General features: G+C 35.7%; 1 protein-coding gene across 1 annotated transcript in view; it reads right to left on the minus strand.

Annotated features, from left to right (window-relative positions):
• The window catches only part of mdga2 (MAM domain containing glycosylphosphatidylinositol anchor 2), a 169,081-nt gene extending 157,255 nt beyond the window's left edge, over positions 1–11,826 (minus strand). Inside the window, exons 1-2 of the mRNA XM_015384460.1 lie at positions 11,809–11,826; positions 10,327–10,501 (exon numbers count right to left, since the gene is read on the minus strand). Coding sequence (XP_015239946.1) covers positions 10,327–10,501; positions 11,809–11,826 — 193 coding nt within the window. The remainder of the gene's footprint in view (positions 1–10,326; positions 10,502–11,808) is intronic.
• Positions 11,827–25,092: the final 13,266 nt, after the last annotated feature.

Below are 25,092 nucleotides of genomic sequence, written 5' to 3' on the forward strand. Positions count from 1 at the left end.
GGATGGATGGATGGATGGATGGATGGATGGATGGATGGATGGATGGATGGATGGACTAATGTAAACATTGCCTGCTTTCTGTTTACTACCAAATTGGTTATTGATGTATGTCAATAAACAACCTTATCAGTGTGTGCTCCATCATTGCATCTACTTTATCCATCTATTCAGCTGTAGACAAACACAAAGCAGTATAGATTCAATTATTATGGGCATGGCATTTTTTTGCATAGACACAAATATGAAGAAGACAAAAAGGAGCTGGAGAATGTGGCTTTGGTGGCTGAAGGAAAAGAAGACATCTTGTGAAGCCAGTTTCATACAGAGAGTTTGAGTCATGTATTTATTAAGCTACCACTGAGTTGTGGGTAATTTTAAGTGATGCAAACCAGTGTTTGTGAAAGAGTTAATGTTCCCAGGCGATGGCTGGCAGCAATACACTTCTCCAAGCACCCAGTTGTGAGGACATGCAGTGTCCCTGGAGTGTGTGCCACACTGACAGATCTGGGATATGTTCATACCCCCTTCTATTCTTCTGTTTTTCCAAAGCTAAAGAGATCTGATGACACTAAGCCAGAATGGAAATTAAGGATTTTTTAATGAGGAATGGAGAACATTGTTTCCCTCAACCAAGAAATCTCAAACATTTGTGCTAACAGTATATGCACAGCATGCCTGATGCTGTGGGAGCGTTTACTAGTCCATTAGCCTGTATTTATCATCACCATGATTTCTCAATTGATAAACCTGGTTAAATAAAGACTAAATTAATAAAAAGTATAGACATAAACACACTACACGTAACATTACATACTGTACAAAGGGTTGGAGAGTTTGTTTCTGTTGACTAATTTATCATAGTAAGTCTAAGCTCCCATCAGACTATAAATATTCTTAATATGGGTAATTGTCAGATATTTATGGCAGGTTGTATTTGGTCACAAGACACTGGCAATGGCCTTCCTCGAACCTCTCAAAGATCTGAGATTTAGAGCTACAACAAAAGAGATTTCTTTATGATATTCCATCAGTGTTTTTTTTATTTGAAGTGCCTCAAAATCCCACCGTCAACACCAGCTGTTGCTTTAAAAATCTGCAATAGTTTGCTGTTTGTGTTAAGAGATTTGCATAATTGTATGCATTACCTGCCTTACATGCATTGCCATCGAGGATTTTATTTTAATACCTTATTAATACTGAATGGTCAAAATGATTTTGATTTACTTTTTCACTTATTACAATATTGGCAGGTAAAAAAAGACCAAATAGATTAATAAAACCATGAGAGGATGCTGACAAAATGTGCACTAATCATTTAGGTAAGCTGATTTTTGAAAGCATTATCAAGTTTTAAACATGTTTAAAATGTTTGGGATTTGTTCATCCCCTTGAGTTTTCCTTCAACTGATTTGAATAAACAATCCTTCCTCTAACTGATCAAAGACCGGGTTCAGAGATAAACATGGTTCTTTATAACCAATCAGGATACTTGTTAAACACAAAACAGGCTTAAGTCGGAGGCAACCTGACTACCACTAGTTTTTTTAAGATGTTTTGAGTCTGAGTCTTTTTCAGTTCTGTCATCTATAGCTCTTTTACTTGCTACTTCCTAACATTACAGTAAAAAGGGAAAAAAGGGATTATAATTTAAAGTTATAGTCAATGAAACCAGTTAAGCGAATTAACCACAGAGTAAAGATAGTTAATTAAACAAACAGTGTGTTTAAGTGGCATTAAATAAAGCACACGACTTATTTAAAAAAACAAACAGAATTTCTATAGCAAACAAAGCATTTTTTTTAATGAAAGTAAGGAACAGATGAATGGAAGGTTCCACAATAGTTAGCAGTTCTAATATTGACAAATTTTGTTTAATTTTATGGAATGTTTTCTACAAGAAAAACAAACAACCTATTTCAGATCCGATACAATGCCAATACTAAAGAAATTATGAAAGCTAAAAGGAAAAAAAGACAAACCAGACTCTCCTGTAGGTCAAGTTCCATCTGAACAACAACGTAGCTTAAACTTCAAATTAAATGGCAGCAAGTAATTTATAGAGGAAGCTAATATTGTCCATTTTTTCTGTACACAATGTAGAAAGTACATCTTCCAATAGATGTCACTGCAAAGTAAAAACAAAAATCTAAATTCAAACCACAACTTACATTTGTGACACTGAATCTGTTGCAGAGTTAACAGTACCTCATTTATTAAATACAAAGTGATAACAATAGTGAACTTACTGCAGTTATAGTTATTAAATATTTTCTATGTCACAGTAATGGGTTCAACAAGCAGTGTGATAAAAGGGAGAACGTATACTGTGATGTTTCTATTTTTTACTCCTAGTTCCACAGTTCGTTTTTAGAAAATAACACTCAAGAACAATGGCAAAAACTAGATATGAAACAAATAAAACATTTAAAAAACATCAGCACTTTACAGCAGGCGGAAATAAGAATTTAGAACACCAGAAATTACTGCACTAAAACAAAAATAAACACTGACAGAAGAAAAAACACTGTGTAACGAAAAAACAAACACTCCAATATGTAGAGAATAGCAGTGAAGAAAGAACACATCATGCTGCAAATGAAACAGCTTTTGTTGCAATTACAAAAAATGGCTAAAACACAGTTTATAGCAGGAAGATTTTTCAGTTATGTATTATTAATTTATTGGCAAAGTATCTGTATTTTATTGAAAAGAGAGAAAAAAAAACTGTCCTTGTTATCTTCATAAAGGCCACACATACACTGCTTTATTTTTCTAAGGGCATTTTTTAATCTTATATTTTACAAAAAAACTTTTTTTTAATGTTTCAACGTTTATATTTACCCAGTCAATTTGTTGGATAATCCACCCTTTACGATAAATATTTATTCTTATCATAAAAATTGGTGCAGTTACCTTCCAAAATCATTCACCCAGGGATTAAAGCAAAAAGAAATCCTGAGCCTGAACTCCATATATATATATATATATATATATATATATATATATATATATATATATATATATATATGGAGAGTTTTTAGCCAGTAAAATTTTGAAAATAATACAACTAGAACACTTATAAAGATAGTGGTAACATTTACACTGAAAATATTTTAAGATTTCATCATGCGCAATTATCAATACACAACATTTTCATACTGTGTAACTCTGTCCCTATCCCAGAGTAACTGTAGTAGTATTACTGTATCATAAACTGTAAATGGACCTTTGGCATGAAAATTGCCATCTGTTTAATCACCATGTTTTAATTGTAAACTCTAACAGATCTTCAAATGTAATTTTAAATCTTGAATGAGTCTGTTAAAGGACTGACTTATTCCATTCGATTTCCGATCTACAGCCCATCAGTTAAACATTCACATTGCTCATGGATTTATAAATGCTGTTTCAGAGATAAATTCTCCTTAAGAGAGAAAAGTTGTTCCAAGAACACAGAGGAGTTCCTCAATTCGTTCCTGAATCACCTGAATCAAGACGTTGTTCAATATGGCAACTTCCTTGTTTATGGCAGAAACGAGAACACCTGCAATCTGATTCATGAATGCAAGCAAATGGCGCTTGTCTGCTGTATTGGATGCGTTTGCATCGATGTATATTGAGGGTAATTTCCGTAGACAGTGCATGTGATCCTATGGCCTTCTCCCAAGTTTTTTTTATTCACACTCTTTTTCTCTTTTTACATTTTTTGTGGTTTAAGATATTGAAAGACTAGCTTCAGTAAACACCTACACATCCGTTTAAACTGCACCTTAATCTTGTCATTTGTGAAGCATTCTATATGTTTTATCTCATTAAACCCCCAGGAGGCCTTCATCAATGATCATCATCTGCTCTTAAAACAACTGATGCAGTCTATGGTAAAGCTGCCATTTGGAAAAATCCCTGAAACAGTCAGCAACACAAAACAACTAAATGTATAAAAAGCAGCCATTTTGTGTCAATAAATAGAGTAAAAAAGGTTATTTGTAATTCAGGGAAAACTAAAGCATGTTTTTAAAGTCAGCTATTATATATTTCTTCAATAGGTTGAATCATAACTTACGCTGAAGCTGCCGCAAGCATCAGCACACTCAAATGATCGCACTAATCAATAGGTTCCCCTGAGATCACCATCCTACTCACTTCTCTGTGCATACACCCAAATATATCACCTAGTTACTTGAAAAGAGCCTCCCTGGTGTAAGTAAGTGTAAGCTTAGACCACAAACATCAGTAATGAGTACAGATAAAGACGTTATTATGAATTTCACAAGCTGGAGTCACATCTCAGGTGTTTGTTTTTTTTACCAACATGTTCTGTTTCTGATAGTCAATTGTTTCTTTAATTAACCTGTATTCTCCTGCACTGCGCACACATTTACTCAGATACCTAGAAGCAGGGCAGTGAGTGAGAAATACACCCCTGATGAGACAGAGAGTGCCAGTTTCCCTGACCGACAGGATAAAGCAAAGCCGCTAGGTCTGCTAAATAAACTCCATCAGCTGAAGCTCCTTCATGAACTCCATCAGAGGGAGGGCAAACAGAAAACCAGACACACTTTCCCAAGTAACCCCCACATGCTGCTGCACAGCTACGGAAGCATGCGCCAAGACAAGTTAAACCTTTGACAAGTTTGTGAGAGTCAGGACCTTACAGATGAGAGGGAGTCACTGTTTTTGGTCCCTCTCACATGCCCCATGAAAAAATACTTTATTTGAACATCCTTAAATTTGGAAGCGATCATGAGAATTAGGTAAATTATATTCCTCAAGAAACACATTTATAAACTACACTGCAAGATACACTTTCTTAATCAAAATCCTCAGGTCTCTGCAACAGTGTGAAGTAAGAGATTTGTGAGTCCTTCCACTGATAATGAAAAAAATCAGGCTGTCGTCTTATTTCAATCCAATTGAAGGAGTGTAACATGAGTTTGATTGGTGACAAAGCCATTCTCATTCACATATCAAGGTGCTCATTTTGAGCCTGGATCGATATTTATTTTTGATTATGTTCAAGGTGGAAAATCCTGCATCACAGCAGTAGGTTGAGCCAAACTTACTCAAAATGTGCAGGGTCATCTTTGAGCATGCCATTTCACTTTTCTGTCACCAGTTCACCACAGTTCTTCCAGCAGTCCACACTTTATTTCTCCTTTTCTCATCGTCTTCTCCTTTTTCCCACCTCCTGGCTTGCCACAGGTTTGTCTGCTATGCCTCAAAGTAGCTAGCAGCAGCAACCCAGACTGAAACAGCTCATTGGCTAATTTGTTTCACATGTAGCCTGGTGCCAGACACTCTGAAGGGCTTTACCGTACAAACAGGAGAAGCAGCGCAAGTGAAATTAAACACTGCGTTTGACAACATGCAGTAATTTATAAAAATTTTTGATCAGGCTGGGTCCGGATTAGCCAGCAGGTGGGTCCGGATTGGGACCGCAGTCAGCCAATCCCTGACTTCTGCTATAGACATATCTCTTCTTTTGGCCAGTTTATTATACCAGCGGGGTATCTGATGACTGGCAGGACATATGTGTTGATGGCTTGGATCTTGTTTTTCCCATTCAGCTGACTTTTCAGGACCTGCCTTACTCTTTGTAGGTATTTAGCTGTGGCAGTCTTTCTTGCTATTTTCTTGCTATCTCGGAGGGAGATATATATATATATATATATATATATATATATATATATATATATATATATATATCTCCAGGTTATATATGTATATATGATTATTACTTCTTATTGTTAAACTCTGTTAATCAATCTACTGTGGACTGAAATTATTAGTTCCCAAACACCAATGTGTTATTCCCTTGGCCACTTCTGTTGACATTTTCTCCTCCGGTCAGATCTCTCTTAGATATATTGTGTTCTGTGTTGGTCAATGAACCCTCTGTGTCTGCAATAAGGAGCCCCAACAGAACCCTTAAGCTCACCTCGATTGCTCACTCAATGAAACATTAGATGCTGCAGCAAAATTAATGCATCTTAAATTAAATGAGAACACTGAAAAGGTTTCCTAATAAAAGAAAAAGAGGAGAGTTTCTTAAGCCAAACATCGATCTGTGTAGGAGTTGGGCAGCGTGCTTTATTAACTTTGCAGAGGACCTTTCCCATGGACCTAACTGTAGACAAACACAACTGAGGTGTCAGCAGGTATAAAATGTGCTTAGATGGATTTCTGAGCTTTGTAAATACCTTACCTCTGAGCTTGGTATATAGCTAAGATCAGCTCCTCAGGCTGGCAGGATAGCTTATTTTTATTAATTATGGCTTACAGAGGATAGCTTACAGAAAAACTCCGAGGTAAAGTTCCTGTTTTTATTGATCCAATAAATAGTTATATAGACATACACAATGCATTCATCATTTGCTTTTGAAAAAAACATCTTAAAGCTTGTAATTTCTTTTCAGTCTCCTTTATTCTAATACAGCAACATAAATCAAATCCTCTGAAGCTAATTGATGTATATTTGGATGTATGCATAAAAAACAGCTGGTTTATCAAAGCTTTGGATGTTTGCTGGAGCGCATAATTTAATAAACACCATCACCAATTCAAAAAGAATATCAAGAACGTCAAGAAAATTCTAGAAAGCTGTAAAATGGTTAGATTTTAGATAAAAATCTAAAGCTTTAAGGTTTTTTATCTTTTATACATATTACAATATAATGGCACAACTGTATACAGAAAGATTTATAGTAGTTGCCCACCTATAGAAACAGGCCATACTCTGTTTATTTACAGCATGTAAGAGAATTTGACACATATTAGTTGTGCAATCCACACAGCAGTTTATGTGGTAGGAAAAAGGCCTGCCAGAATTTGCCAAAATTCATGTAAAGGTATAAAAATGAAGCAGCATATTCTGGTTAAAATGCAATCTTGCCTATGGAAATATGCACTAAGACTCACTTAGAACACCAGATACCCTGTGTAAGACACAAAGGTAAACAGCCCACATATTCTATCCCTGCAACTTAAGAACTATGCACTTTGTCTATCACCTGAAATCCCGATAGGTTTATAATTGCAAGATCACAAAATGCAAACAAAAATTTCAAAGGGTGCTGTAACAAGGCTCTTATAAGACACTGTACATTATTCATGAAGTCAGTTGTGTTAATTGATAAGATGTTCCCTTTTTAAAACAGGAAAGAGGTTTAGAATGCCCATTTGATCTAATTAAAGTTTAAATAATTTCTTTTATATCATTCCAGTGTTCAATTTGGCAAAACATAATCAAGAAGATTGATTTAAAAAAGGAGGAGTGAATAAATATTGTCCAGAGGAGATAAATGAAATTAATAGCAGCATACTATCAGTATTAACAGAGGGGGGTTCCTTAATGTAAAACATGGTGGCACACTGTGCTTGTCTATGGAGAGTATAACATTTTCTCAATAAAATAACAAACATTATTCATGCAAGGCTGGAAAAACTCTGAAAACATAATGACAGGTATTGTTGATAAGAGATCCAGTAGCACAATGCCAGTTTTTGAGCTAATTAAAATGTTGAAGTTGCAGTTCACTAAAAATAGCACATGCTAGCGAGGTCCATCAATTTAATTCCCCCTCAGGGGACAGCTTTTACATTGCTTTGTGGGAATAATGTTCTTCCGCTGGATGGGGAAACAACACAATTCCAATAAAACACAGACGAAAATTCAAGGAGATCGTGTGGAGTGGAATGTAGAATTTCATACTAAAGAATATATGGATGCAATACTCTTTTTATAGATTCAGAAAGAAAATAGTAGAACAACTTTATAACCTGTCATCAATCTTTGTAAATAATAAATGCTCTTATTATATTTCTATAATTTATCTGCATACAGATAAAGAAAATCTCCACTACTGTTCAGCATATATCTCTGATTTTGTTTTATTTCTCTAATGTTTATGTACATATTAGATACGCAGACATTACAGAAAACAAATATCTAGAGACAATAGAGGGCTATAACACAATGGAGGTTTGGCATCCAGCTAACAAGGATAATGAGTTTGTCAATTACAGCACGGAAACTACAAATGCTGGATGATGAGGCTCCTTTAGAAACCATTGTTTCTATCCCACAGATGGTCTATCATGAGAGATGACTTTATTTGGTCATTTGTTCTTCTTGTTGATGCCAGCTTCTTAGTAAAGCCAAGGTAAACTGGTGCACAGAAAGGACAAAGTGTTGATGGTCACCTGCAGAGATCCTTTTAGCCTCTATTGCCTAGACCAACCGGGGCGATCTACAAGCAATTCTAAACAAGGCTCAACCTTTGCCCAAGTGTCAGTCCAAATAAACTGGTAGAGAAAAGTGTTTTGTACACATAGGTAGGAGATAAGACAGGGGCATGGATGAGAAAAGTCGGGAAAGAGGGCAACTAAAAAAGCACTGAAAATAATTTCCTATTTTTAAGAAAAGAAAAATTTTGTGAAAATGGACCCTAAATTACATTATAACAACAGAGATCAGTTTTTGTTTCTTTATGGTTGAAATTGGAGCAACATACTTAGCAGCTTTTGCCTCTGGCAAGAGGAGCAGAGACCTAAAGAATTTCATATGGACAAAGTTCTAGTAAACTATATTACTGAACACAATAAGAAAACTACTAAAAACACAAAGATTAATGACTCTACCAATAATGAGGGCATCTGAAATACAGAGGCGTTTGAGGACCAAGGTTTACCAAAGTTTGAAACAGCTACATATCTTTCATTTCTATTCATACCATGCTTAAAATTGGCATTTTCTCCAGATTCACTATTTAAATCGATTCCGAAGTATCATATTACAATAATACTTAAGTGTAACTCTGTAAGGGTAGACAGGAAAAAAAGTACAGTTACAGTAATACATTTATATATACAGATATTGCATCATGTATCAATATTGCAATGTTTCCCTTTAAATGTTGATAGGAATTATTTATCATTCTTTATTATTTATAATAAGGAATCCTAATTGACATTATCAAATACACAAGACTGACTAATTTTTTTCTTTTTGTTTTTTTTTTTCTCCCAGCTAGTAAACATTTTATAGTAGGATAAAATGTACTGATTTTATTTTGTGCAGTAATAAACACTAAACTTCCTAATGTAACTTTTTTGTTTTAAAATTAAACGAATGTGATCCGGATACAGATATCTTTTAAACATGTTCAGCTGCTGACATGAAAATATTCTCCATACTCCAGGTTACTATCAGAATCTCACAGTGGCATGTTTCTTGTTTTTCAAACCAAAGGCAAAAATTATCTCAAACTGTATGTAATGAATTAAACATAGCAATTTTCCACAAGTACAGACCTGTGTTCGATCACTCACATTCAAGTGAATACAAGTTTTACTGGAAACAACATACGTAAAATATATCATCGCTCCAGTGCCTCTTCCTTCCCTCTATCTCTAACATATTTGGCAGCAAATTAAGCTCTGAGCTTTCATCAAAGACACATGATTATTTTCCAAGTAGTTTGGTATAAAAACTTAGAACAAGAATCTCTGTGGAGGAAGAGAAGAAGCGGTGAAAGATTAGGGAGGAAGCTCAGAGATGTTTTTAAAGATGAGGCATATGATTTGAAATGGATACAAGGAGAATTTCTTAAAGCTGAGATGGTTAAAGCATTTTTTTATTGCAAATAATTATAGCTCGCCTACATATTTCTTGTTGTGTATAAACTCTTGGGTTTGGCTGTCTCTGAACAAACAGCCAAAGAAGATAGGTTTGCGTGAGATGAGGCGACCTCTCCATAGTCTTAGCTGTTAAGGTGAAATAGGTGAATGGATGCCAGATCAATAAAACAATATCCACAAATCACTGTTTTGTTTAGCAAATGCTGATGAAACCATTTGGTTTTCCATAAAGATATGAAATTGAAATGTCACACATATGGCCAGGGTTTGATCAATATCCTAAGTAATGCTATAGGGTCTTTGTTGATGTCCTCACCCTGAATATATACTCTTTCATTTTATATTGAAACAAAACACTACGCAGCCATAAGCTAAAATTGTTAATCTGATAAAAGTGCTTCCAATCTTGATGTTTATTTACTGCTAATAGGGGCACTTTGTTGTGTTTAACATGAACATGATTTAAAGGTCGCAGCAACTAAGTATGAGCACCTAACCTATTCTTTCTCTTCTGAGATCCTCGTAACCCAAAATAAATGGTAAAAAAAATATTTTTTTAGAGTTAAGCACATATAACCAAATGCACCTGACATTAAAATATCTTTACATGTTTTAAATAATGACTTGCATTTTGGCATAAAATACAGAGACTAAAGTAGATAAGCAGCCGCAGAAATCAGAACTTACAATAGACGTCCACTCGGATGGACTTGATAGCTGGAGAACCAAGGCCATTCTCCGCCTTGCAGTAATAACGACCCCCCTGTGTCCTCTGAATCTTTGCAATGTGCAATGTATCGTTGAACACACTGGAGTCCTGGAAGCGATCTGACACGCTGCCAGCTGTCTTCGTCCATCGGATCTGAGAGGGAAAGAGCAACAGAAATCATTTCCAAAATCTATTTGAAGTACTTATCTTCTGTTACAGAGGGTAAGTAGTTCATCAAGGACACAAATGAAATTTTGTGTAAACAAATGAGACCTAGAAAATTATTTTAAACCTTTTTTTTTTCAAGTTTTGATTGTATTACTTGATGATGGTAAGGCCACGCAACAAAAAAAAGTTCACAATATAATATATACAAATTAAGGATCTAAGAGAACACCTATAACTTGTACCTCGGTTATACTATGTTTTAGTACTTTTTTGCAATGTTTAGTTTGATGCAAAGAAATGTAGAAATATTGCAAAATGACTTCCCTTAAAATTTAACAAAAGATCAGTTTTGTCTAAATATGATTTAATTTATCAGCTCTAGTAACTGTTGCCTGGATACATCTAAATTGAGTTGTAATTCAAACTTGTCAAATTACACATTATTACACACACACACACACACACACACACACAAAAAAAAAAAACACTTGAAAAGGATTTATTTTGTTGTTTTCTTTTATTTATCGGCTACATTTTAAACAATTAAAAATGCTTTAGGGGAGTAAAAAAAACTTGGAATAGCCAAATCAGAAGCAGCTTAGTGGGTCTGACAACCACAGCTTCATCAATGTTAACATGATGAAGAGCAACTAATATCCCAATCAGTTCAAAAATGCAGCATTGCTCTTGAAAATGGTGTATTCTGACACCCATCCACCCAATGATGGTTTTATGTTGATGAAACTCCACCAAGCTAGTTGTTGCTAGCTGACCAAGCAGGCAGTCAGACACCCTAAGGAAGACAAGTCACTGTCTGGGATCTGCCAATGGGGGTTCAGGACAAACCCACTGATGATGACTGGTCAACACGGACATTCAGGTTCAAAGTGTCATCATGAAATTCAAAAGGCAATGGGGAAAAACATTTTTATGATATAAAACCTGACTTTTTGATGGCAGATTTTTAAAGAAAAACTGCAATGACTAAAAAAATAAATATATTATTGGGATACATTTTCAAATGTAATACAATTTTTTATTATTATAAAATAAATTCATAGTAATGCTCTGAAAATTTTAGCTGCATTGGATTATTTCACATTTTCATTGCCACATTTAAAATATTTATGTATTATTTATTCGAGTAGATCTTGATTTCATACAAATTTTTAGATTTATTTAAATTTTGAGCCTTTTGGCTTTCCATACAGCTATGGATTTAGGCAGCACTTTGCCCACACTACATCCAATATTCATTATTAAAAATAAGCAAGGATATGGTAAAAACTAACCTTGCCAGTGAGTTCCATTCTCACGGTATCTGTGCATTCAAAAACACAAAAGTTCATCTCATCCAGTCTCGCTTTTACCTTTCAAAACAGAATCCAAATGGGCCAACTAATCACATTGCATTGTCATGTCTAAGGGCGGGATATAGAGCTGTGATAAAGGCAGAAGCTGCAAAACCCACAAACGAATCATAATAAGCAGGGCAGCCAAGGAGGACATATGCACAGCTGCTGCCATCACATCGGTTTTGTCAGAATTCAGAATTTAACCTTTAAAAGAGAAACAGCATGAGCATAAAAGCCTAAACTGTTGTGGGTTATCATAGTGTCTGCTCCTGTGTAATTTGTTTGGCTCTTTCCTCACTCCAAGCAAATACAATCATAGAAGTCCCAAATTGATACAGTAATATGTAACACTAAATCTGAATGCTACACATGATCAGTCTGGCTGTGTTTTCTCCAACCCTAATAAAAACTTGAGACAGAAACAAAGGTTGAAACAAAAACTTAAAGAGTGGCTGTATTCTTAATCTTAACCTTTCAAAACTTAATCTTATAAGACCTTGTATGACCATACGATGTTGTCTTGGTCAGCTAAGTGTATTTCATACAATATAACTTTGTACATCCCCAGAAGTTCACAATGAATAGATTAAAATATGCTGGAAGAATATGTATGGTATAGCTTTTCTAAAAAAAAAAACTGCTTGGCTTTTGACTAGGAGCACAAGTGCTCCCAAACGAAGCAAAAAAACAAAAAAAAACAAAAAAAAAAGGAGCAGCAAACAAAAAATGAGGGGTATTATGGATTTTATTGAATAGCACAATTTTATTTTTAAATGTAAATTAACATGGGTAATAATTTGTGTTTAGTCATTTTTCGAATTTGAGCTTACAGTCACAAACATCGAACTACATGACTGCCCTTTGCAATATAAGGTTGTCCTCAAACTAAAGGCAAAAGTTGGATCCAAAATGATTTAAACCAATAACAGTGTTAGTCATTTTGCTTAAAATCATTAAAAAACAAAATACTAAAGGCTTTTCTTGTTTGCCGACATCTCCCATTAGAANAGGAAACCAGTTTCTCCTCTGTGGAGCTCAGGAAGAGCTAACCTGCCGAGCCTACCCTCAGAGCCAAACCTGAAGAACCTCAGTGAACTTCCATGCAGCTCAGGACTAAGAGCTGGAAAACTCAAAGCCAAGGTCTGCTCAAAAATAGAAGTAAGACGCTGAAGCAGCTTGCGGACTCTGCTTATAAACTCCTCTCCAGATCCAACAGTGACCCTCTCAAAGCTATCTACAAGAACCTTCAAGGTACAATCTGTAACAATCAAGAAAGCAAGCTCCAAAGTGCAACGCTAACTGAACTGTCTCTCACGCAGACTCCGGTGAACCAGTTTCCAGGCCCGAACCAGAACCAGTCATATCAGTGTGCTTGTGACCAAATAAACTTGTTAAACCTTTACTCCTGTGTCCGTCTAGTGGTGTTCTGCATAATTGGGTCACTCTCCGTGCACCCATCATGACAACTGCCCTTTGCAATATAAGGCTGTCCTCAAACTAAAGCAAAAGTTGGATCCAAAATCATTTAAACCAATAACAGTGTTAGTCATTTTGCTTAAAATCATTAAAAAACAAAATGCTAAAGGCTTTTCTTGTTTGCCGACATCTCCCATTAGAAAAAAAAATACAGATTCCTTATCCTCATCTACATAATCATTTATAGAGGAATTACCTTAACCGTTGCTTTCCTAAGATTTTTTTTTTCTCTTACAGATAATACAGCTATCAGAACGAATGATGTTAAAAAAGATAATGTTCAGACTTCATAGTTCAATGCGTCATGCTGCACGGTTGCTAAGCAACCAAAGTTATGCTGAGGTGAGCGTGCAGGACTGCTACTTAGGGCTAGACTGTCCTAGTCACAGCTTATCACTACTAGTCTTAATTTTCAGAGCGTCTTTGCTAATGTTCAATGAAGACACAGAGGAGTCTCTCTCCTCCATCTGACTGCAGAAGTGGGCTGAAGTTGCAGTGTTTTGCAGGAGGGAGGGGCTCGCTCGCTCACTACTTGCTGAAGACACTAAACTCCGAGCTTTTAGTGCATGTGTAGTCACCAAAGTCTCCAACAAGACAGGAAATGGTTTCTAGATTTTGTCACTAGTCATTTAAAAACATCAAAAAACAAATGTGAGAAAACGCTAAATATACTGACTTTACACAGTGCTGTCCTGCCTCAGTGAACTGATGGCAGTCCGGCGCAGGGTTTTATAGCGCTTCCTTCATAATTATCTGGCAGGGAGGAGGAAAATGTGTTTAAAAAACAGTTTCTGTGGCCATTATGCTAATTAAAATTAAGAGTATCGGCACATTTTCATTGTATCTCTAAACATTTTAACATAAGCGTTGAGGTGGGAGCTTTTGTTTAAGCTTGCTCTCTGCTATAACGAGGTTGATGTGTTTAAAAACACAATTTCAACGACTGTTATGCTCATCTACTGTAAGTTAGGGTATCGGCAGGTTGGGTTCTCTCTCTGCTAGAATTTCAGGGAGCCTGCCTTTCATGATGATGAGAACAGTAAATCCGAGCTTATACCGTATGATTATTTTGCCAGTCGTGCAAGAATTTTTCGATCGAGCCGACTTTCAGCCTGATCGTGCGTCGTGTAGAGTACAGGGGGTAACGAGGGGTGATCAGCCTCTCACGACCACCTGATCAGGACTTGTGAGGTTGGGGGAAAATCAAACATGTTTGATTTTCAGTCGGTTGTCATGGTGCAAACAAAAATTCCTCTTCTTCCTCTCAGATGAAAACACAAAGGCATGGCGAGGATGCGAGTGAAATGAGGTTCTTTCTTTAATATTGACAGACCATAGTAGCCACGTTTGCTCAGCCATGTCTTCGTCCAGATACGTCGTCACTTTTTCTTTTTAAGGCTTTCAGCACAAAATTGCACAAATTGCCAAGGCAGCACGTTTCTCTCTAGTGAGCTTCATATTCCTCTTCTATTCGTTTGGCTTCTAGATAGATGAGTCCCAGTAGTGTCATCTCACTCCAGAGTTAAGTCCGATGTTGTTTTTAGACGTACAGTGTGAGCAGGTAGATTGCATCAGAGCGTCGGGTCACACAGTGTGAGAATATACATCGTGAGCTGTGAACTCAAACTATTGTGACAAACTGGTTGTCGCTGCCAGAAATCTGTAAGGTAAATGAGATGTCTCCTAACCAGATCCTTAAGTATTCTTGCCATACAAATTTAAACATTTTACTTTTTGGAACTGGTTTCCGTTAGATATCTATTCGTCTTTTAAGAAAAAAAAAAAACTAAATTAAATCCTGCCTGACTTATTTTAGGAGGGGAGAAATCTGCACATGCACGAACAAGTGTTGCTATTTTTTTTCCCCCTATTTGCAAAAATTTATTTGGGAGCGAATGCAAATAAAACACTTGCCCTGTACAGCCCTGCCTTGTTAAGATTTGTACAAAACATTTACTTTTTTTTAAATCAAAATCTTGTTTGGTTACTCAGATGTTGACAGCAACCTGACACCATTGCTAGTTTTGATTTGTGAGCTATATTTTAATAAACATAATCAATCTATGTATAAAACAATAAAAATTTCAATTTAAACATTTTGTCTCTTACAGTGCAGCATCCAGCCAATTCTTATTTTTTTATTTCTTTTAAACTCCAGCTAAAATTTTCTTGTTGATTTTTTATTTTTTTTTTTCCAGATGTGTTTGTCTTTTTTTGTCGTGTGATTTTTCCAAGTACACAGTCTATTGTGAAACAATCAAGCTGCGCACATAAAAAAAGGAGTTCAACAAACTTTGTCTTATATTGGAAATAAACAAATAAGGTACATGATATTGATAAATTAAAGATTATTTGAGATCCATAAAAATATTTTTTTCTATCCAAAGATAAACCCAACTGAGACCGTTCTTGTACAGATAGTAAACTGCTGTCTAAAGTATGCACATTTTCTTCATACAACATGACAGAAACAACTTGTATCAAACTCAAATCTAAAGACGTAAAGCTTGTCTATTTAACCATTTTTACTGCCTTGTTTTAACAGGAGTGGTAAAACCTGTCTAATAAAACAAAATGTTATGGTTCTGATGTGGAATAACTTAAAGGAAAGGGCCGGTTTGACTACTACGGATCCTCGTCTAATATTTTCCAATGTCTACTGTTTCACACCAGATCTACCTCAGCATGGCCTTCTCAACATGACTACCTTTCACTAACTGATGGGACCCAGTTAGCCCATGGCACTGAGGTGTAATGAAAGGTGAAATAGTGTTACTCTCCAACATGAGGTTGTAATTGACTCTCAATCATCTTCTTCTCCTGTCCTCATTAAAGCTTACAGCATGAGCAGGTACTGTGACAACTCTGGCCTGGGGGCCAACACAGCAAGAACCACCAAGCATAGAGCTGCACTCGATCCCTCTCAGAAAATAAGGCACAGATGGACTGGCTTTGCCTGCAGAGCCTCACATTTCTCTGTCCAGGCAGGGGAAGCTCTGAATTAGAATCCAATATCTTCACACTGTATGGTGATAGCATCATCTTGGATGCTGATAACATCCTATTTTACAGAGATAGCATCAGATGGAACAGGGATATCATGGCATGCAGGGATGGGGATTGGGTCTTATCAGAGAGACTGCTGCTCTGTTGTACTTGCTGGGGGGGTGGGGGTTTAGGGGGAGGAGATGGGTTATCCATGGTATAGGCTTGAGGATAGAGGATGATGAGCAGAGGAATGCACACACACTGCTTATTTTATGATTCCAAAGTTTCAGATTCTCTGACTTGTTTGCAGTGTTTTCGCTTGAAGCAGTTAAAATAGATTGACTATTACCAAAATTCAAAAGCTGTGTCTGTCTTTGTTTTTCCACATATCAAAGTATTTCACACAAAAAATGCTGTAAGTTGTGACACTTCTTGTAGGTCATTTCATAGTGTACTCACAAGGTCATATGCATTGAACAAACATGACAACCCTGAACAGACTAGGTTAGTCACAATGATTATCTGAGCAATACAAGGTTGTCAGTTTTGCATTGGTAATATCTAGTAGTCCAAGGAAGGAATAAATATTATCATGCTCATCCGTTGTTCCTTAATAGAAGCAAAAGCTGGTGTGTTCTCAAAGATGACATACCGTATTGCTGAAAAGAAATTATGTTGGCTTAAGGATTTAAGAAGGCAATGCATCACCACTGCTCACTACAGCATTGTGCTATAAAACCTTGGCCAGTTTGATTGGCAGTACTAGTCATAATTCTATGTCTGACTAGTAAACTTTTTAGACGTGACCTTTTTTAGCAAAGGTTTTAGGTCACCACACCAAATCAATAAATTGTAATGTGCCAGTCACTCTCATGGTTGCATATGTATAAAGTTTAGTACTGAGAAACTTGACTCGTATGCAAAGTACTGACCTCAACCTTTGATATGAATTACAGAGGAGTCTGACCAAGCACTTCCCTAAACCTCATTCATGATGTTTACAGGATGTTAAAGTGTCATTATGGAAACAGGGGTCCATCAACAAATCAGACCCGATAAAGCAGAGGTCTGAAACCTTTACCGTTCAAAGAGACATATTTACATTCAGTCCAGCTAAAAAAAAAAAAAACTCATTTAGACCCGCAAACATGACCTTTGTAAGGAGAAAAGATTTGTCCATTTTTTAAATAATAATCACACCATTTAAAATTAAAAAAATGAAAGAAAAGCTTGTGAAATGAGATTACATACATTTTCAACAGGTTGTTGAAATCTTGGGAAAATTCTTTGGGGGAAAAAAAAAATCCCAACTTAAAAAATATGAAAAAAATTTGTTTTATTTAGATATATATATATAGTCAATAGAGAAAATTCTAACCAGTATTTGTTAGTGTATCTATTTTACCAAAGATTAGCCAGCTCTTCATCATTTTTAGTCATAGTGATGAAGAGCCATTGTTGAGTGTCTAAAGAGCCACTGGTGGCTTCAGAATTACAGATTGCAGACCATTGCTATAGCATAAGGGTGAGGTTTGCTTTCAAATTATACTCTTTGAAAGTCAGCTAAACCAAATGACTTGGAGCAAAGATCTTGAAATACAGGAATGCTATCACAGAAGGCATGTATGCATCACACATCCCATGTATTTGTGCTGTTATGACATCTTCAAAATACTAACGAGTTTCAGAATTAACTTATGTAGGTTCTATCAGGTTTAAAAATTATATATTTTTATTTGGAGAATCAATTTACAACTGAGATATATTTCTTTATTATATTTATGGCAATGGTGGTACAAGTACAAAGAGACATTTTTTGTAGTCGGATCGGAATAAGGATTGTTTGATAACACACAGACAAAAGGAAAAAAAAAAAAACACTCTGCTGAGTCTGTTCTGAAGTGGATCAATACCACCTCAAAAGTGGTTCTTGATCTTGTTGTTTGGACAAAAAACAGAGTTTGCTTAAAAGTATTCAAACCTGCATAAAATGTACTACCACAGGCTAAACACGGCAGACATGAATTCACCCAAAGAATGTCATCATTTGCTTGTAAAAGTGGACAAACAGAAAGTTTTGCAAATATAGTCTCTATGTTCAAAGAACTCACCCTTTCAGATGAGACAGTAAGAGACAGCACTAAATGGAAAAGTCCAAATTCAGCATGTGATCAATGCTAAAAAAAATCCACTGATGGAGAATGTGTGGCATTAATAAAGCACTTTGGGAAATGATGAGTTTAATAAAATAAACACTAAAACTACATAATTTACGGACATAAGGGAAAGGTTTTAAATTCTGTCTTATTCTTTCACAGTGTGCTAAATTTTTGTCATGCAAATGAAAAGCAAGCATTTTGTGTTGATGTCAGCAGAATCCCGTATTCTCTAAGCTTATAGCCTCAGACGTTTCCTTTCCCTTTTGTGCAAAGAGCTTTGAGTTTTAGGAAAATGCTGTATCAATAAGTGCATTGTCAGAGTGACGCTAAGAAGTGAGTGTTCAAAAAAAGCTTTATATTCTCAGAAAAGAGAGCGTCCCTATTTGTTCACAGGGACACTGGACCACATTATCGGATGAGCTTTCAGCTCTCGGTATACCCAGAGGCAATTTTTAAGCCTTCAGTCCTATGACATTTTACATCTAAGCACCTCAGCCCACAGGGGGGATTCTTGAAGTGTGTGTAGTGAATACAGTTTGACCCTCTCCAGTTTCCTTAGTGCAATGCAAATACTCTTCAGCAGGGAAGTGCTAGCAGATTTGAGCATTATAATAATTGCTACTCCTGACACTAAAAGCCTAGCTACATTTATTTTGCGTTTTGTGCTACTCAGCTCATATTATGCAGCTGCAATTACGTCCTTATGAATAAGTCAACCTGCAAATGATGCACAACCCTGTAAATGCTCTATTGTAGAAATAAACCTCTATGTGGAGATTGCTCACACACATTACAGCCTGGAAATTCAAATACAAGGTGCATCATCTATTTGCGAAATCAAAGAAATATATTTGCATGAATATTTTTTTAACACACATGCAAAAGCATGACATAGTTTAAGGCAGAGGAGCAAAAGCAGTGAATCCCTATTAAATGAGCCATCCAAACTGATGGATTAACATTTGCTTACATGGAAAAGGGAGAATTGTCTAGCTATGTATCTAACTGAAAAATCCCAGCAGTGTTTGAGACCACACATGCTGCGAAGCCGCAGCAAGCGCTAATTAAAATGCGCCCAGTCTCTGTTGTTATGCGGGGATCATATGCTGGAGCACGCGTCCTCGGTGAAGCTCCCGTAACGCCTGCTGTGACGTTTCCCTCTCTCCAACTATGGACAGGCTTCTAATTGCTTGCCATCTTTTTTTCCTTTAGGCACCATTGGTGGTCTGTGCCTTCTCTGTGGTGCAGACAAGTGTGGCTGAGCATGACAATCAAGTGATCAAAAGAACCAACAAGAGGTTCAGATTCTGAACTGTGAGCGCATTTTCTCTCCAGGTCTATATCAGGAAATCTTGCCCCTCATAACAATGGGATGATCAAATCAAACAAGACAAATGCTTGATGCATTGATGACAGAAGGAGAACAAAAAAGAAACAGAATGTGGAATTAAAAACTCTAAGATGTTCATTAAATTACATGATGTCTATGGTAATCAATGAGAATGCACCATCTGTTGAGTGCACCAGCACTGTGGGTAAATGTTAGGTGAAGCACCAAAACAAAGCACATTTCCCAATTGGTGTGTATCAAACGTCACGGGGCCTGGGGTCAGCTTATTTGTACTTGCCGACCCATGGAGGTTGGAGTGGAATCTAGAGGGCGAATAATTGAAAAAAAAAAAAAAAAAAGAGTGTTTGCAATGTGGTGTTGGAGCCTGGTACTCAAACAAAGTAGTGTGGACATAATGGACGCTGGCCAAGGGAGAGGAGACAGGGGCAGATGGCTTTATCATCAGGGACTCTTTGATGTCTGTTCATAGCATCAAAGACAATGAATAAATCTGGAGAAGAGTGACCATGAAAGCATGAAATGATAAAGCTGTCCACATTTGGTTTTCTAATGCGGAGTCACAGTAGGTGAAACAGTGATACAGAAAATGTCACAGTCAACGGATAAAAGATCTTATTTATTTTGAGTAAAATGTTATTTAGTTTTGCGTAAGTATGTCTTGGGTTTTTTATACTTCAGTTAATTTTAATTATAAAGAAAAAAACATCTCTGCTTTCTTTCAGTTTGGCTTTATGCCTTTTTCTTTACTGGTTTTTCTTTGCTCTGTCAGTTTATTATTTATTGTCAATATTTTCTTATTTTTTTGCAAATTCACTGTCTTTTCTTTGTCACGGCTCTCTTTCCTTTTATCACTCATCCATACACCCAATGACCATGTCATTATTGTATATATACCAGCAGTGTAACAGGAATGTGGCAAATATGATGTCATGAGAAGGAAAAAGAACTCCCACATCGACTTCCCATGCATTTAAAAGAGTAGCATATACTAATACCAGATACACCGGCTGCTCAGGCTCTGTTTACATACAGGAGCATGGTCCGTAAAAAAGGTCATCTGAAGCCAGTACCTGCTGTCCCATTACGTGGTCTGATACTGTAAATAATTGGCACAATGAGGATTTTAGTTGAGCACTGAAATTTCATCCCTAGATGGTCAGGGGGAAAAAATCAACATAAATTAATAAAAAAAAAAGATAAAAAAGTAAAATAAAATTGTAATGTTACAGAAGAGTAACAACCAGTAAAGATACAGCATTTTTGGAATATATTTACATCGTGCAGCAAGAGTGCAATAGCATCACATATTATGAGAAGACATTACTGGTTTGGTTTCACAATTTTTCCTTTATTTGAAATTGTTAAGATGACCCACATAGTTAGCATTTTTTTTTAATTCTAGAAAACTTAGTCAGTGAGGAAATAATATAAGGACAGGTACAATGTGTCTGGTGTACTTATAGGTGATATTTTTTGGGGAAATGTGTATATGTTATGTTAGTAAGAAATTTTATATAATTATATTTTTAATACTACCGGTAGCTTTGACTTGGATTTTTCTCACAACTCTGCATTTTAATTGTGTTCTGAGGAAAGGTTTGTCCCAAAAGTGTGACAGAAAATAAATAGGTTATTTGGGCTTCACACTTTGTAAAAGCTATTAAATCTATATTGTATTTCATTTTTGACACAACTCACAGCTTTTCCTTGCCAAAAAATGAAGTTCATAGGTTATCACAACAATAAAACTGGAAAGCGGCAAGAAAAGCAGAAAAAAACAAGTCAAGAAGATTTTTGGTCTGATCAACATTTCACGTCAGTTTGCATGGCTTTTAAAATAACTACTAAACATGAAAACAGAGGAAATGTTAATTTTCAGTAGCATTATATTTGAACATTATGATTTTAAGTTAGGTATATTTTTTTGTATTATTACTGAACTGGTTATTGTTTGTTGTATGAAGGCAGGCATTCATATGCTCTTGCTTCAGCCTAAGCCACAATATTGTGTAGGTAAACACAATGTGTCTTTGTTTTTGGTCTCTGACTGAACCTTAACTAACTTTACAGTTTCATATAGGTATAGTTTTTGCCTTATAATTGCAGTTCATATTTATTGGTATTAATAAAAATATTTCCTAAATTTGATTGGGAGTGTGGCCTAGTGGCTAGAGCATCATGCTTGTCCTCTGAGAAGGTTGCAAGTACCCGATTCGAACCCCCATAGCCTCCGCTCTGGGTTCCTGAGCAACACCCTTAACCCCACACTGCTCCCCGGGCGCCACACAATGGCAGCCCACTGCTCCCCAAGGGGATGGGTTAAATGCAGAGAGTGAATTTCTCCAGTGTAAGAATAATAACATTTCTATTGTTATTATTACTGTTATTAAAATTTTAGTTTTGTTATATATTTTTTTTCATTTCCTCTGAGCAACTGGGCAAAATTATAAGATTAAAGCTATAGAGATGAACTTTGTTTTTTTTTTTCTTACAAAGAAGTAAATATTGCACATTTGTAAGAATTTAAAATTACTGGCTGGTGTTTTTACTACATGTCAACAGTCCCCTTCTTTTAGCAGCTTCTGTTCTCACACCTTGAAATGCCAAGCCAACAAGAGAGCAGAAAAAAGCATGTGAATCTGTTTTCAGGTAAACAAATAGGAAGACAGACAGGCGTGTTAACCATGTGTGTGCAGTTTGTGTGTGGAGGGATTGTATGAATCTAAGGCTTTATTATTAGAAAGCCTGTGTTTTTGCCCTCAAGTTGGGTTGGTGGGCGGATGGGCTTAAAGCTGACATTAAAGCCCCTTATGAAGAGGCTGCTGCTTTGTTGGACACAATCCAGAGACAGAAGCAGAAATCCATGCGGGGTTCCTGTGTAATCTAAGAAGTGTGCACACTGATAGAGTTAAAGTATTAAACAGAAATTAAATGAGACTTGCATTGTTATTTGTGTTTCACAAAACCAAGTGCAAATATAGAATGAAAAACACAGATAATGTGTTTATGTGTTGTTTTGCACCTTAGTTGACCAGGGGTCCATTTCATTAAGCAGGTTTACTGAAAACGATTTTTATTAAACCCTGAAAGCATGGAAAATTTAGTTTTTTGTTTCAGACAGAGTTTACTAAACCTCTGTTTCAGTCACTGTAGTAACCGGTGTTTTTCATGAACACGTTCAATGAATGGCGTCTCTGAATACTTCATATTTTTAGTGAATTTAAAAGGCCAGTTTTGAAGTAATGAACGTGAATGAGAGCAACATTTCCTCTGAGAATAATGAGCAACACACAGCTCACGTTCAATTGATAAAGACACTTTTCATTGGATAACATGAGGTTTTACCGCACTTATTACCACATACAGGATGACAGACCAGCATTTTTACTGCTAGTACTATTCTGTGCAATTCAGACTCTTCTGCTGGTATTTCTGATGCCAGTTTTACAGAGTGCTTGGAAGAGTTCATATGTCAGCCTTGTCCACTTAAAAGTTAAAGTGACACATCAAGTTAAATATCTGCTACTGAATGAGGAATGTATGAAATAATGTGTGATACAGACCTTTTCTGCAGAACCTGAATGTACCTCTTTGTTTCTGAGGTTTTATGTAATTCTAATGCTAAATAAAGGCTTTATTGCACATACAGTATACCTTAATTGCATTGATTATTTTCCATTTCTTTCAATATATCACACATTTAAAGGGTGAAATATTATATTACTATTGTGTAGCACTCTGGCTTAATTTACCAAATTAACTTAGACTAGTTCATTTAAAGGTTTGTGAACTTAGTTCAGTTTTGAAAACGATAACAATGAATGTGTACTAGTTTATCTTTGGGTAAGTATAGGATTCACTCAGTGATAACAACCTTCTAAACCTACTGGTAAAATCTAAAGCCATTCTGTGGGCATTTATTGGGCTGATAACCTCTGAAGTTGGTGCAAACAGCAACTTAGTATTTAATTTGTGATAGAAGACAAAATCAAACTAAGGAAAAACTCCATGAGATGATGACCAGGTTCTATATATTAGAACAACGCTTTTTTTCTTCATCTTCACCTACTGCCAGATGATTGCATATAAATTCAATACATTGATCAACTACCATTCAAGAAATAAATCCTTAATGTTATCATGGTTACCACAGCCTATGGCAAGCCATTTTGAGATGTATTTGTTTGACTCAATATGTATTTCTGATATCTGAAAACAAAATTCCCTGGTCAAAATGACCATCTCAAAATGACAATCTCCACATCTAGATTAAACATTCTCCAAGTCTAGAAATGAATTTCAGATCTCCATATTCCTATTGTTAGTGTTCATCATTTGTATTATTTTGACTATGAAGAAATGTAATTCAGATGTCATAAATACATATTCAGTCAAGCTGAGACATCTTAAAATGGCCACTTAAAATGTGTAAACATTTCTCAATATATATAAAACTTAATTCTTACCAGTAAAATTTCTTTTTTAACTTTCTGAAATTCAGTTTCTGCTTCAAAAGATTTAATTTAGAAAATAATTAAGATATTATAGGGTTTTACGGAAATGAAAACTCCAACTTTAGGCTAGATCAATTCAGAGTTGAGGAATTGAATCAAAGTTTGTTAAACGTACTATGTGAAATGGACCCTTGTTGTTAAGTCTAACATAGAAATCTTCGAGAATTTTTTTTCTTCTATTATTATACATCAATTGTTTTTCAGCTTTTTCAAGGTTATAGACAGTATAAAGATATTTAAGAAAAAATTATTTCAAATTAGATTCAAAACCTACCAACTTAAAAATTATTTTTCAATAGCTCTATGCACTTTATTAAGATATATTTTGTTTGTAATGATGATTTGAACAGATGGTGTCTCTCTTTCAGTATATTTCTCAAAAACCATTAGCAATTGTTACATTTCCTACTGGTAAAAGACAGACCTGCTGAAACGTATTCTCAGTTTGTAACTGTAAGGCCAGTGATTCCGTCTGTAAGCAGAGATGAAAACGTTTGTTTTGGGCTTCGCTGTAAATGATTAAACAATAGTGAAATGACAAAGTTAAATCTGGTGTTGCAACATATCAAACTGTGGTCTAGGCTTAGCTGATAATGCCACACAACATTTGAAAGAAATTATAAAAATTGCCCCATAGATGCCTTGTGAAAGATAAAAAAAAAAAGTTGATTAGAAAGTAAAACTCAGGAGTAAAGAGAGATCTTGATTATTGATTAATTAAAAAGAGAAACTT

The sequence above is a fragment of the Cyprinodon variegatus genome, unplaced genomic scaffold (assembly GCF_000732505.1).
Source record: "Cyprinodon variegatus isolate N-32 unplaced genomic scaffold, C_variegatus-1.0 Scaffold313, whole genome shotgun sequence".
In the NCBI taxonomy this organism is placed as follows: domain Eukaryota; kingdom Metazoa; phylum Chordata; class Actinopteri; order Cyprinodontiformes; family Cyprinodontidae; genus Cyprinodon; species Cyprinodon variegatus.